General features: G+C 49.2%; 1 protein-coding gene across 6 annotated transcripts in view; it reads left to right on the forward strand.

The window, feature by feature from the left end:
- The window catches only part of GGT1 (gamma-glutamyltransferase 1), a 56,016-nt gene that overhangs the window by 42,182 nt on the left and 904 nt on the right, over positions 1 to 12,930 (forward strand). For 5 of the 6 annotated variants that reach the window (XM_050318115.1, XM_050318119.1, XM_050318118.1 and 2 more), the window contains 11 exons: positions 2,398 to 2,565; positions 3,216 to 3,343; positions 3,573 to 3,662; positions 4,625 to 4,817; positions 5,973 to 6,130; positions 7,025 to 7,174; positions 7,674 to 7,810; positions 8,670 to 8,857; positions 9,685 to 9,812; positions 10,661 to 10,773; positions 11,828 to 11,941. In XM_050318115.1, the coding sequence (XP_050174072.1) occupies positions 2,402 to 2,565; positions 3,216 to 3,343; positions 3,573 to 3,662; positions 4,625 to 4,817; positions 5,973 to 6,130; positions 7,025 to 7,174; positions 7,674 to 7,810; positions 8,670 to 8,857; positions 9,685 to 9,812; positions 10,661 to 10,773; positions 11,828 to 11,941 (1,563 nt within the window). In that variant the 5' untranslated portion in view covers positions 2,398 to 2,401. Of the gene's footprint in view, positions 1 to 431; positions 2,566 to 3,215; positions 3,344 to 3,572; positions 3,663 to 4,624; positions 4,818 to 5,972; positions 6,131 to 7,024; positions 7,175 to 7,673; positions 7,811 to 8,669; positions 8,858 to 9,684; positions 9,813 to 10,660; positions 10,774 to 11,827; positions 11,942 to 12,930 lie in introns of those variants that run through there. The other variant, XM_050318113.1, reaches the window with a different exon arrangement.

Consider the following 12,930-nt stretch of genomic DNA (forward strand, 5'->3'; position numbering starts at 1 on the left):
GATATCTGCAGGCTCCTGATCCATCTCCTGATTTCTGTACAGCATATCCAGCTCTGCTGTGCCACAGTTGGGAAGGCAGTAAAGGCTGTGCAAGGGATGCTTCCCTCTAGGGTCAGGCCTGAAACAGGTTATGGAACTTATGGGAACTGAGCTGGCAGTAAAGGTGGAGAGGATTATCCTCCGCTGAGTTCGCTCTCTGTACTGTTGAAGACAAGAAAGCTGCAGGTCTTTAGCTCGTACATCTGCTGCTTCCTTAGCAGGATCGATCTGGCAGATTGCAGCTTTATTAAGACCATTGATGTGGGTTGCAGGTGCCCAGCCCAGAGGACAGTGTGGTGCCACAGTGTAGCACAGGGGCAGTGCTCAGCAGTGAGTGTCTCTTCACAGCAGCCTGGGTGTGTTCCTGCCCCAGGGGTGTGTGTCTTACCCTCACCTGGAGGCTGGCAGGCCAGGAGCTGTGCCTGAGGCAGATGAAGTGGGCTGGAGGGCCCTTTCTCAAGGTCTGTGCACTAACCAGGCAGTAGGACTGCAGCTTTTACAGGTTTGGGGATACTCACAAGTGTGACCCAATTCCAGAGAGGAGGTGAAAGGTGAGAGCAGAGGTAGTATCTGACACTTCCCCTTCTCCTCTCCTGCTGTGGGAATAACTTGCCTGACGAGGCAGTAAATCTCTCCAGGAGCCTGGCAGTGAGGCAAACAGCTGTGGGGGAGAGCTGAGAGCCCAGCCAGGAGCCCACGGGTTAACACAGCCCCACGGAGCCCGGGCTTGCAGGACAGCCCAGCATAGAGCAGCCTTCAGATGAAACAAAGTACCTTCTGCCGAGCTGGGGCCAGATAAAAGATCCCATGGCATTCCTTGTGAAGCCTGGAGGAGACTGCCAGTGCTGAAGCTGAACTCTGCCAACAAACAAAACTGTCTTTAAACTCTGAGGCTGTGTGTGAGCTATTGTTGGGGACATAATGGCTTCTCTGTTTCCCTGCACAGTCATTGCTCTGCGAACACGCCACTGGTCTCTTTTAAAAGTAGTTGAGTGTAAATTAAGTTCTAGAACCTGGAAAGAGGTTTCATCCATTTACCTTTTACTGTCCTCAGTTGACATTTGTTTACAGAACAACACATACAGTAGAAATACACCCTGGTTTGAGTTGCTTTACCTGGAGATGAGAATCTTTAATGCTCAGATTAAGACTCACAGAGCTTCGATAGCAAATGTATATCTCCTGTTTTCAGTAACGGGAGTGGGAGTGAGGTTGAGGGGGCCTTGCTTGCTAATTACCTCCCTCTGAGAAAAGTTTTGGGTTGGCTGACCTGGCCTGTTTCCTCTACTTAGCTCAGTGCTGGCACACTCACTGCTCTCTAATCCTGTGTGTGTGGCTGCTGCAAGGCACAGAGTGCTGCTCTGGCTGCTGGAGTTCACTCTGCTTTGGGCTGCTGAACATCCACAAAGGTTGGGGTTGGTGGATCCATTCTTTACTCACAATTCCATGGTCTGGCTTGTCTCTGAGGATGGCAGATGCTTTGGTAAGGTAAAGGGCATCTTGGCTACTGTGCAAGTAAGTAGTTGTGGTAAAAACCCAAAGCTGCATTACACAGGGGGAAGGTGGTCCCTGTAGACAATATAATGAATTTAAGTCTATTTTGCTGGAACAATCCTGTAACAGAAAAGGAAATGGGTCAAACAGCAGTTATTCAAGCTGTATGTGATGAACTGTCCATCCCACCAAGGTGGCAGTGACTCTCCATTCCCTCAATAGGTCTCACTCATCCTGGTGTGTATCTGGAATACACTTGCTGGGGAGCTCCTTGGCTTGCTACGCTCACCCACAGATGAGCTGTAACCCTGTGCACCCCCAGGGCAGCTGCGTGCAGGACTGGGACACATGGAGGTGTGAGCACTGGCCATCCTCCTCTGGAAGTGGCTGGCTTACTGGGAAGGTGCTCTGGCCAAGGGCCCCAAACGGGAGTGAGTGCTGTGCTCACACTGGGCTGCACAAAACAGCTTTGGCTGAGGTTGCTTGCTAATGACTAAGATATGTTTTGCACTGGTCCTTGACAACCTTCTGGACAGAGACTCCTCCACAGACTCCTCCATGGTGTTTAAAAGCAGATTGAAGTTAAATTTTTAAAAAACTTTCTTCTGAAGATGATGTGAGTCATGACTAACACCAGTTGTGTTCTGCTCCTTGGATTTCCCTCTCACCTCTGAATCCACAGCTTTTCCAGTGTGTGGATGTTACCTGCCTGCTGTGAGGCAGGTTCTTACCCAAGTGATAGTTGCTGGTTTGAGGATATGGAAGGAGGTAGATGAAAAGACTACACTTGTGCCTGGTCACCTGCTCCCTAGTTCCCATGTGCCCCCAAGGCAGCAGGGCTGATAATCCTGTCTCTTCCCACAGGACGATGAAGAAGAGCTGTGTGGTGGCCACAGCCCTGGCTGGAGCCCTGCTGGGACTCATCTTGTTCCTGGGACTGTTCTTCGGGCTGCGCTCGGACACAGCGGACGCTCACACGTACAAGAGAGCGGCCGTGGCCACAGACGCAGGGCAGTGCTCAATAATTGGAAGGTACCTGCTGATTGTGCTGTGACTCTCATTAGCTCTGAGAGCTCCTGCACGAGGCACAGCTGTTGTTTCTCCGATGCCCAGGTGCAATCCTGGCAGCTGCCCAGCATGGACAATCAATGCCTAATCTCCCCATAGAAAGAGGAGGCCTTAATAAAACCTTTTTTTTTTACCATGCCTGGGAAGCATTACTGCAGTTGCTCACAGACAACGTAGCAGGCAAAGTATCTCTGGTTACAAGAACAATGAGAACCAGAGTTGCCTTTCTATCTCCTTTTAAAAAACATTTATCAAGATGTCCCCCAGTTCTAGTGTCACGTGCTGCAGATCTAAGGCGCCTCAGAAAGTTGTTTCTCACATGTAATTAATGTGTCTGGGATGCCTGTCCCCTCATGTACTTTGACACATCTCTGTCTTCTCAAGCTAGTTTGGATGTGTCTCTAGTGAGGGCTGATCTGGTCTGCACCTAGACCATTAGGATGTGCTCTCTACGGTGACAAGCTAAAAACTTCCTTTTCCTGAGGAACCTATAGACTGGGTGTAGACAAATGTGCATTAGAGAATCTGTCATAGCTGCTCTGACAAGATGAATCCACTGCTCACAGGTAACTGAGACACTGTAACATTCTGTCACCTTCTCTTGTGCTGCACAGGGACATCCTTCAGCGAGGAGGATCAGCGGTGGATGCTGCAATTGCAGCTCTGCTTTGTGTAGGGCTCATGAACGCTCACAGCATGGGCATAGGAGGGGGCCTCTTCTTTACCATCTACAGCAGCACAGGTAAGGGACAGGACCATAAGCACCTGGAACAGTTTGAGAACTTTATCTAAGGCAGGTGATTTATCCTACCTGAGCGAAGGTAGAAGACTGATGCTCACAACCTCTGGGGGAATGTCCTCAAAGTAATTGCCAAGAAACTGGCTTCCATTGATCAGAGACCTTCAGCAGAGACCATGGCTGTGTGCTGAGCCCAGAGCTAAACATCATCTTCCTTGCTCTGTCATTAAAGGAAAAGTGGAAATCATTAATGCGAGAGAGGTGGCTCCAAAAGGTGCAGCGGAGGACATGTTTGGGAACGACACACAGCTCTCTCTGAAAGGTATGTGAGGGCTGTTCACTGCTCTGGGGGGACCACGGAGCTCCAATGTTAGCTGCTACTGGCACGTCTGAATCACGAACATTTCTTACTGGGTTCTTGCCTATCTACAGGGTTTCTCACCTGGAAATGTCCTCTGCTTTACACAGTCTGCAAACTGTCCTGACAAAGACACCAAAAATAATGTCCTTTAAACTAATCATTCACACCAACTTTCTGCTTTTCACTTCATGGAAATGCAGGTGAATCCAGAGCACTAAGCATGACCTGTTCCATATCTGTCATCTTTCCACCTCTTTGAATAAATCTTTGTGGATCACCTGGGTTCTTCTCAGTTCAAGTGTCCTCCCTAAATACTTATTGTGGCATCAACTAATGGCTTGGGGCCTCCAGAGATGTAATTTCCTTTTAGGGAAGTACTTCCTAAAAAAAAATAGAAAGAAATACTCTCTAGTTCTCTTCATAGTCACTCCTCTAACCAAGAAGGAACAGCACCTTGAAGGGGATCTGAGCAGCTGAACTTCTGGGAGATGCCAATGAGAGTAGGATTGAAGCAAACTGCAGCATCACTGTGCAGTGTAGTCATCAATCTGTTGCAGTTGTAGAGTTACAATGCTGCAACAAAGGTTTTGGCTTAAGTATGTCACAGTCTGTGTCTTCTCACTGTGAGAGCTTTGGTGTTCTGAGCAGCTTTGCTCTGGAACAGAGCCTACTGAGGGGAAATGACCCTAAAACTCAAGTTACCAGCAAGAGGACAGAGGCATTTCTTTAGTCCAGAGTACACAGGCACAAATGTCAGACTGAATAATTCTGTTAAGCATCGTGTGCACGAAGGGGAGCTGGTCACAGTACACACAACCCCTGCCTAAAATCAGGGCTGGCAGAGACACCTGCTCTACCTCCTGCTCCATCAGTCACTTTCTTTCCTTGCTGTGGAAGACTAACATGTTCCTTATCTACTCCAGGAGGACTGTCCATTGCTGTTCCAGGAGAAATCCGTGGCTATGAACTGGCCCACAAACGTCACGGCAAACTGGCATGGAGAGAACTGTTTCTACCCAGTATCAAGTTGGCAAAAGAAGGGTTCCCTGTTGGGAAAGGCCTTGCAGCAGCCATCAAATCAAAAGAGGAGTCAATTGAAAGCAATCCCTTGCTGTGGTAGGTAGAGCAGTTGCTGTTCTGTGCAGACAAATTTGGGGTAGCTGCATCTTGGCTGCAAATCTGTGTTTGTGTAACGTATTGAGGAGTGTGCCTGCCCTCCAGTCACCGTGCTCACTGTGCTGCTGATGTTATTGCAGCTACATGGAGGTGCTAAATCACGTGGCCAATTGTAGGAATGCTTGGCCCTGACCTTTAAAGGGGGAAAAATTCTGCTCTTAAAGTTCATTTGTTTGAGCAAAGGTGGAATTACAGTATGTGCTGGGATCAGTCTGCCAGATGTAATGTATTCTCTGAGTCCCCAGCTTTTCCTCATGCTGTAAGTGTACCAAGCTAATCACACCTGCATTTGGGGCAATTGCAGAGCCTCCTTGAACATCTCATCTGCTGTCAGGCATGGGAATCTGGGTCATCTCTTACTCTGCAGTCAGCCTTCCTCAAGCAATGCCTTTGACCATCCCCTTCTGGCAATGACTATGAACATGAAGGGTTTTAAATGCTCCCCCACTTGTTGAAGTCAAATCCCCAGTGTTTATGTCCAGCTCCTCTGGAGATCATGGTTAATTCTCTCTTTTTCTTAAAACCTCTGCAGCTGCAGGTTGGGTTTCCAATCCAATTGGGATGTACAGCCTGGGCTTATCTCCTGTACTCCTGTGTGGCAGGTCCACAACAGCACATCTGTGACCCATGATGAGGGAGCTAGAGAGGAAACCATCTACCTTAAAGTGATCTAACTAACAGGGAGTGAAACACATCCTCCTGGACTCACTGGAAGCTTTGAACCTCATAGCTTCATAGTCTGTGCTCTGAACTGCTTGGGTTCAGGGACTATGGCCCCTCCTGGGCATCTTGAGGCAGTTGTTGGTCCCTCAGGCAGGCAGGGAAGGTGGGAACCTTGCTGAAAAAGATGGAGCCTCCCTGCTGCAGCCTTCACTGAGCAAACTGAGCAATATGGAATCCCAGGTCAGAAACCACTGGTTGCTTTTATGTATGTCCCAGTGCAATCAGGACCCCTGGGGCATGGCTCAGGCCGTGTCTCTTCTCTCCAAAAGGCCTTTAGCATGAACACTCAGATACTGGGTCAGCTGCTACAGGTACTCATAGTTTTGAACTTGCCTCTCAGACCTGATCTTCTCAATCTCCTTTCTCTGCTAGCGAAGTGTTCTGCAAAGGAGGGAAAATTCTGCGTGAGGGCGAAATCATCAAGATGCCTAAACTAGCCAAGACATACGAGACCATAGCCACAGAAGGAGCAGATGCCTTTTACACAGGAAGCCTGGCAAAGCAGATCATCGCTGACATCCACAGCGTAGGTGAGAAACAGGACATCTGTCCCAAACAGCAGGAGTGGCCTGACTGCTCAGCACCCAGGGAGGAGCCAGTGACCTGTGGAAGCCTCGGGAGCGGGTCAAACCTGCTGCCTGAAATGCTGCCTCTGAGATCTGTGGCAACAGGACACCCAAAAGCAGCTTTAGCGTTTTAATGGATGTGCTTGAAACTCGGTCAGAAATGGGGAGTACTTGCTGTGCATTTCTGAACCACACAGCCAAGCAGGTCTGAGTGGCTCTGGCCATGGCTTAGTAGGTACAGCCTGTTTACAGAGCCTGAATCCAACAAGTTCCTACCTGAAACACTACATGTGTGGTCCTGTAAACTCTGGGCTGTTTGATCTCTCGGTGCCACTAGATGGTGGCAGAATCCTGTCCTCACCAGCTAGCAGTGGCTAGCTTTGGTGAACCTCCTGCGAGTCATTTACCAGCTTCATTTGCGGTGGATAATTACTTACTGCCTTCCCCCTTCTGATAAGAAAGGTGATGGAACACACAAATTATTCTACTTGTGGGGTAGCACAAACCATCTGCAGCCAAATGCTGCAGGACTCTGAAGGGCGTTTTGTTACCTGACATTGCGCTGTCCTTTGTAAACAAACAAACAAAAAAGACAAACACAAACCAAAAACCAAAACAAACAAAAAAACCCAACAACAACAGCCCTACTCCATGCTTAGGCTATCTGAGCCTCAGACAGATCTAATATGGAATAAATTCCTCTCCTGTCCTCACAGCATTGCTTTCTTTACCTTGCCACTTTTCGGGTTTGTCCATGTTCCCTCCTGCCCTTGCTGTGACTCATGATGATGGAGCACAATCTCCTCTTCCCACGAGAGATCACACAGACCCACATCTGTAGTTTTCTTCCCTTTCCAGGGGGGATTGTCACACTGGAAGATCTGCGGGACTACAATGCGACCGTGATCAACGACCCCATACAGGTCACACTCGGAGAGTTTACCCTCTACACGCCCAGTGCCCCGCTGAGTGGCCCCGTGCTGGCCCTCATTTTCAACATACTGAAAGGTGAGAGTGCCACTGAGCAGTGCCCCACAGGCAGCAGGAGCTGGGAGAGCTCCAAAGGCAACACCTTTTTTGTTTGGGAAGCAGGGCCTCCCTTGATAGCCCTCTAGCAGGTGAGGAGTCTGAGACCTCAGGAGGGATCAACATGCAGAAACATTCGTGTTCTGCTCTAAACTCAGGGGTGTCACCTTCCTACTTGAAATACAGATGCAAAAGGAAAAATATTCTCCTGACCAGGGAACTTCCCTGATACCTGTATGGGTGGAAACTATTGTACACTTGAGGCTTCTTTGGAAAACATCTCTGCAACTACAAATCCTGCTGGTGACTCCCACAGTGCTCAAAACTACCAGAGCTCCTGTGTTCTCCATGTGGAGCTTAGGACAGTCCAGTGACTGCATCTCTGTAGAGAGGGCTCTGAGGTTATACCTTTGACACAGGTGTATTAGCAGTCCTTTCACCCTGTACTTTGTGCTCACATTTGTTTGTCTTCTGTTGTCAGGATATAATTTTTCTGCTGACAGCATCAAAACTGTGGAGGAGAAAGGTCTGACTTACCACCGCATTGTGGAGGCCTTCCGCTTTGCCTACGCCAAGAGGACTTTACTGGGAGATCCAAAGTTTGTCAACATTACAGAGGTACCTGGCAAAAGCCTTTTCTTTCTGCAGCACCAAGGTTGACTGGAACGTGGCTTGAAGTTTTTGGGTGACTAAACTTTGTCAGGCATGCTCTGTGCCACCTGCTATTGACAGGCACTGAAATAGCTCTGAATCAAAATGTGAAGTCCTATGTGACTCATGGCTGAGCTGTGAGGGATATATATGGAGGAAACCTTCCTGCTGTAAGGAAAAGCAAAGTCCTCAATTCAGCAGGAGCGTTTGAGCGTGTTTAGGGCTATCCCTGCCTGTTTTGATAGTGTTCAAAGCCTTATTCACTATATGACATTTCCAGCATCCTTGTGGCTCACTAACCACTGTCCTGCCTATAGTAAAATGGAGCAACGGATGGGAAGGGGTGAGACAGAAACCCTGCTTTTCCCATTCACACTTTGTGCTACTACTTCTGTGACTGCAAAAGCAGCAGGATCTGAGCCCAGCCCAGCTTGATGGACACAAATTTTCAACTGACAGAGCCATGGTCAGAGCTTGCCTTAGCCTTGTCCTCTCAACCCGATCCTGTTCCTCTCATCTCTGAAACAAGTGTAGCCCTGCTTGCCTATGCCTTACAGCAGTGTGGAGGACAGCTTTCCATAGTGCTGCAAAAATGGATGCTGATTAACTTCTACACAAAGGGGTGCACTGTAACAGCTGCTCCTGTGACTGCTTAAAAATGCTCTTTGGTACAATGTCCATCCTCCAAGAAGACAAGCCCCTGCTGGAAAACTATAGCCTCACTGCTGGGATTTGCCACTGTTCTGTGGTCTGAAGTATTGGATATCAGCCTCATAACTACATGTCTCTTAATCTGCTGAGTAACTGCATTGGATTTCTCTGACAGGCAATCAGAAACATGACATCCGAGTTCTTTGCGGATGGTCTCCGGAGGAAAATCACAGACAACACCTCCCATCCAGTTGACTACTATGAGCCCGTATATTACACTGGAGATAATGCCGGTACATCCCACATCTCCATTGTGGCTGATGATGGCAGTGCTGTGTCCGCCACCAGCACCATCAACCAATAGTATGAGCTCAGACATTACTTCCGTGTAGGCCTTTGCCATCTTCCTAGTGGTGGTTCTGGGGTTGGTATCAAACACCTCTGAGCTGTCACCTCTCGGGGGGCAGAGGGATCAGTAGCGCTGTCGATGGGCACTTCTGCTGAGCTTGCAGGTCAGTCCTGAACCCTGAGACCTTGTGGTTGGGTCAGAGGACGAGATGTGTCCTTTCTCATGTTGAGTTTCCCCCCGCCAAGACAACACTCACTGCATCTGGATCTTCTCATAAGCAGTGCTATCACTGCTGGCTCTGATTTCCCAGGCTTTTGGAAGGAATTTGAGCTGATGCAGCTGGCCTGGAAGTGCAGTGTTTGGCTTTGAGTGCTGTCAGAAAGAACTGTGTTTGTGTGTATGTCCTGAAGCCAGGGTGTGAAGGTTCCTCTTGTCCATAGAAAATGTGGACAAAAATGTCTCCAGCTTGACACATCTAAGCAAACTCCCAGCCATTCCCAAATGTGCCAGCCTTGGAGCTCTGCTGCCTCTGAATGGAATGCAGTACTGCCCAGCTGGAAGGGGAAATAGTTGTCCTTAGCTGCTGTGCTGGGTTTCCCCCCTCAGGGTTCTTGAAGGGGAGCTGTAGGCAGGGTTCTGGGCTGTCTTTCCTCTGTGTGTAGCTGTGTACTCATGGTATTAACTGCTTCCTTATCCCCTAGGGGTGACAGAAAGTCCTTTACAATGGGAGGGAGTGGAGAGTTACTCCAATCAAATCCCAGGTTTCACATTGCAGTAATTCACCTAAAGCTCCTGGATTTGCTCTGGTTTTGACATGTCTATGACAACTTGTTTTCTCTAGCTTTGGCTCTGATGTACGATCCAACATGAGTGGAATCATATTTAATGATGAGATGGATGACTTCAGCTCGCCTTACATAATCAATGGATTTGGGATCCCTCCTTCTCCAGCAAATTTCATAGCACCAGGTAGCTGTAAACTGCCTTCCTGACTCAGAGTTTTGGCTCTGTCGTGCACTCAGGCTGCAGCATGTCTGCCATCAGGCACAGATCTGGGACCTTCTGCAGAGGGCAGGGATGGAAGCGAGTCACCTGGCACTCCTGCCAAAGGCACACAACCAGCCAGCCCTGGTGCACCCCGAAGGAGGAGAGGCTGTCTAGAGAAAAACTGTTTTGTATGCCTCCTTCCAACAACCACAAACCCTTTCCCAGGGAGATCAGCACATGTCAAATGGAACGACTTAAAAGCTGCAAAAGATTTCTTTGGATTAATTGAAGAGGGAGGCAGCAGCAGGAGCTGACTGCAAAGTGCTGGATGGCTCTGCCCAGCCTTCTCCCTCCTTCCTGAGGAGCTGTAGGGCACCTTGGGATAGATCCAGTTCACCCACCTTATCCAGGCAAACTGCCTGCTCCACCACTGTTTCCTGCAGACCCATCTCACTGCTGACAAAGCAGGCTGGGATTCTGCTACGCTCCTGTACTCCAGGCTTTGGAGAGGGACAGGGGAGTGAAAGGACAGGAATGGAAGTCCTGTGGTGCACTGGAGACAGCTGCACCACAGACAGCCCCAGATGGGACAGGACTGGAGGAAGGCACCTTCACTCTCCGTGTGGAGGACCAGGGTTAAGCTTGGCATTGCAGGGGCAAGAAGGAGATGGGTGCAGGGGATGGTGGGATCCTCAGGGGCCAAACAAGGCACATGAGCTGAGTCAGGAAGGTGGATACGGAGGCTCTGGGTTTAGGCATGGAGCAGGAACTGGCACTTTGTAAGGTGCAGGTGGAAAACTGAGCCTCTGCTGCATCTGTGTCCCCGACAGGTAAACAGCCAATGTCCTCTATGTGCCCCTCCATCTTGGTGGATAAAACGAAAAAGGTCAGGATGGTGGTCGGTGCTTCTGGAGGAACAAAAATAACTACAGCAACAGCACTGGTACGTGATGGTGTGGGCAGAGGGGGAGCACCACCAGGCAAAACTAGAGAGAGGCAGCGTTTGGGGCAAGGGGGGGCTCCATTCTACACCTGGGACACCATCATGGCTGTGGCTCCCTGCCCTGGGCCAGGGGCTTGAAAAGGAGGTTTCTGCCTGGCATTCTAAGGGCCAGACCTCCAACTCTTGCCAGGGCTACAAAGGGTCTGCTATTAAACTGCCTCCTTCAGTGACTCCAGCTCTTTTCCTTTGGCAAGTTGTTCTTAACCACTTGTGGAAGATTTGTGACTTCAGATTAGCTTTGAGTTCCTTTCTCTGGATCTCCATGAACTAGGCTCTTTACCTAGTTTAAAGCCACTCCCATCCACCATCCTAAACTTTGGATGAAAGTCACACAGGGAGGTTAATAAGAACTTAGCTCAGGCATGATGTCAGTGGCAAGCAGGCTCTCTGTGAGCTGCTGTGGCAGCCACTCAAATGTCCAACTAACCTAAAAGTGACTGCAGAAGAAAGCTGTCCCCTGTGCCAGCACACACAGCAGCACCAGGCTGGACCTGGCTTTCTGATTGAGGTAGAGAAGTCATTAAAAAACACTGTAAGTGGCTTTCTAAGCCCCAGACCCTGAGGCTGTTCTCCCTTCCCAGCAGCTCCAGCCTGCAGTTCAAGCACATAGAGATGAGCCAGGCCCAAGGGAACTGGTTGCACAATAGCAGGAGGCTGCAGCTGTGTGCTTGCTGAGGTGACTGTTGGGTGCTTAATCACAGCAGCACAAACCCAGCTACTGTAACTTAAGGATCTGATCCTTTTACTATGTTAATTTTAGTAACTCACGGTCTCTCTGTGTGTGTGAATCCTGCTAAGCATACACGAGCTGACTGGCTGCAATGTACCTGTGTTTTGCTTAGCCAAGAGAAGAACCACTGAAAGCCACGTGAGCCAGAAATGGTGCCTTTTATGTGCTCTGGTGAACACCCTTCAGGCTTCTCTGCCTGTGTGGCTACAAGGGTCAGGCCTCCTTGAAGACAAGTCACTAATGTTAGGGCTTTTCTTCTCACAGACAATCATCAATTCCATCTGGTTTGGTTATGATGTGAAGAAAGCAGTGGAAGAGCCCAGAGTCCACGATCAGCTGTTTCCCAACATCACAGAGCTTGAGCTGCAAATAGAGAAGGTTGGTTTCACCTGAGTCTGGGGTGCACATGAACTTGTATGGGCTGGGTTCCTAGTGCTGGGAAGGCATGAACTGTGGAAAATCAGGAAGTTTGGCCAAATATTCCCTAGGTGAGCAGTATTAAAGCTGGTACAGGTTAAGTGCTGGGTCACAATAAGCTGTTCAAAGTGTAACTTTAGTCTCATTCACGTGGGTGTGAAACCAGTGCATTGAAGAGTGACCCACATCTGAAACCAAGCACCTGCTTGCAGTGGTGTTTGACTTAAAGGGCTTGCAAAACAGCAAACCACATCAGGACCCAAACCATCCAGCAGTCTAGACCAGTGAGCCTCAGGAAACTCCTGTCCTATTGTGCAAGCTCATGATGAATCCTGAAGCCCTGGCCCAGAGCTAACGAGGGGGGATGCACAGAGGGACCTGGGGACAAACTTGAAAATATGTAAAGATCTCTGCACAGTGCTGTCAGTCTGAGAGCTGATGGCAAGGCCTGCCTCACCCTGCAGGCCACGCTCCTGAGTTGGCAGCTTCATTCACCCTGAGAAATTACACATCCCAGAGCCCTGAGACAGATGCAGGCTTTGTGCATGTTTCATCCCGTGTCTCTGTATTTGAGGTAACACTCCTACATAAGGCAGTTTTCTCATCACATGCTGTGCAGAACTTCCTCTGTTAATAAGCTTCTTATTAAGGTAACATTTGGTAGATACCTGGCAGCACTGGAGAGGATGCCCTGCTCTCTACAAGTCCTGTGTTTTCCACCATTGCCAAACAGGATCCACCAGTCCTGGCTGTCAGCATGGGGACATCTGAGGTGGAACGCTCTGTGGCCAAGAATAGTATTGGTAGCCCACACTGAACATCACAAATAGCACATCATCTCAATTCCACTTCTTCAAAGGCAGGGCAGCCTGGAAACAAAGGGAAGAGGAGGAACAACAGATTTAGACCTACACAACACAGGCACTGAGCACTCAGGTAGTCGTGCAGGA

The sequence above is a fragment of the Myiozetetes cayanensis genome, unplaced genomic scaffold (genome assembly GCF_022539395.1).
Source record: "Myiozetetes cayanensis isolate MyiCay16 unplaced genomic scaffold, myiCay2020 scf21, whole genome shotgun sequence".
Lineage (NCBI taxonomy): Eukaryota > Metazoa > Chordata > Aves > Passeriformes > Tyrannidae > Myiozetetes > Myiozetetes cayanensis.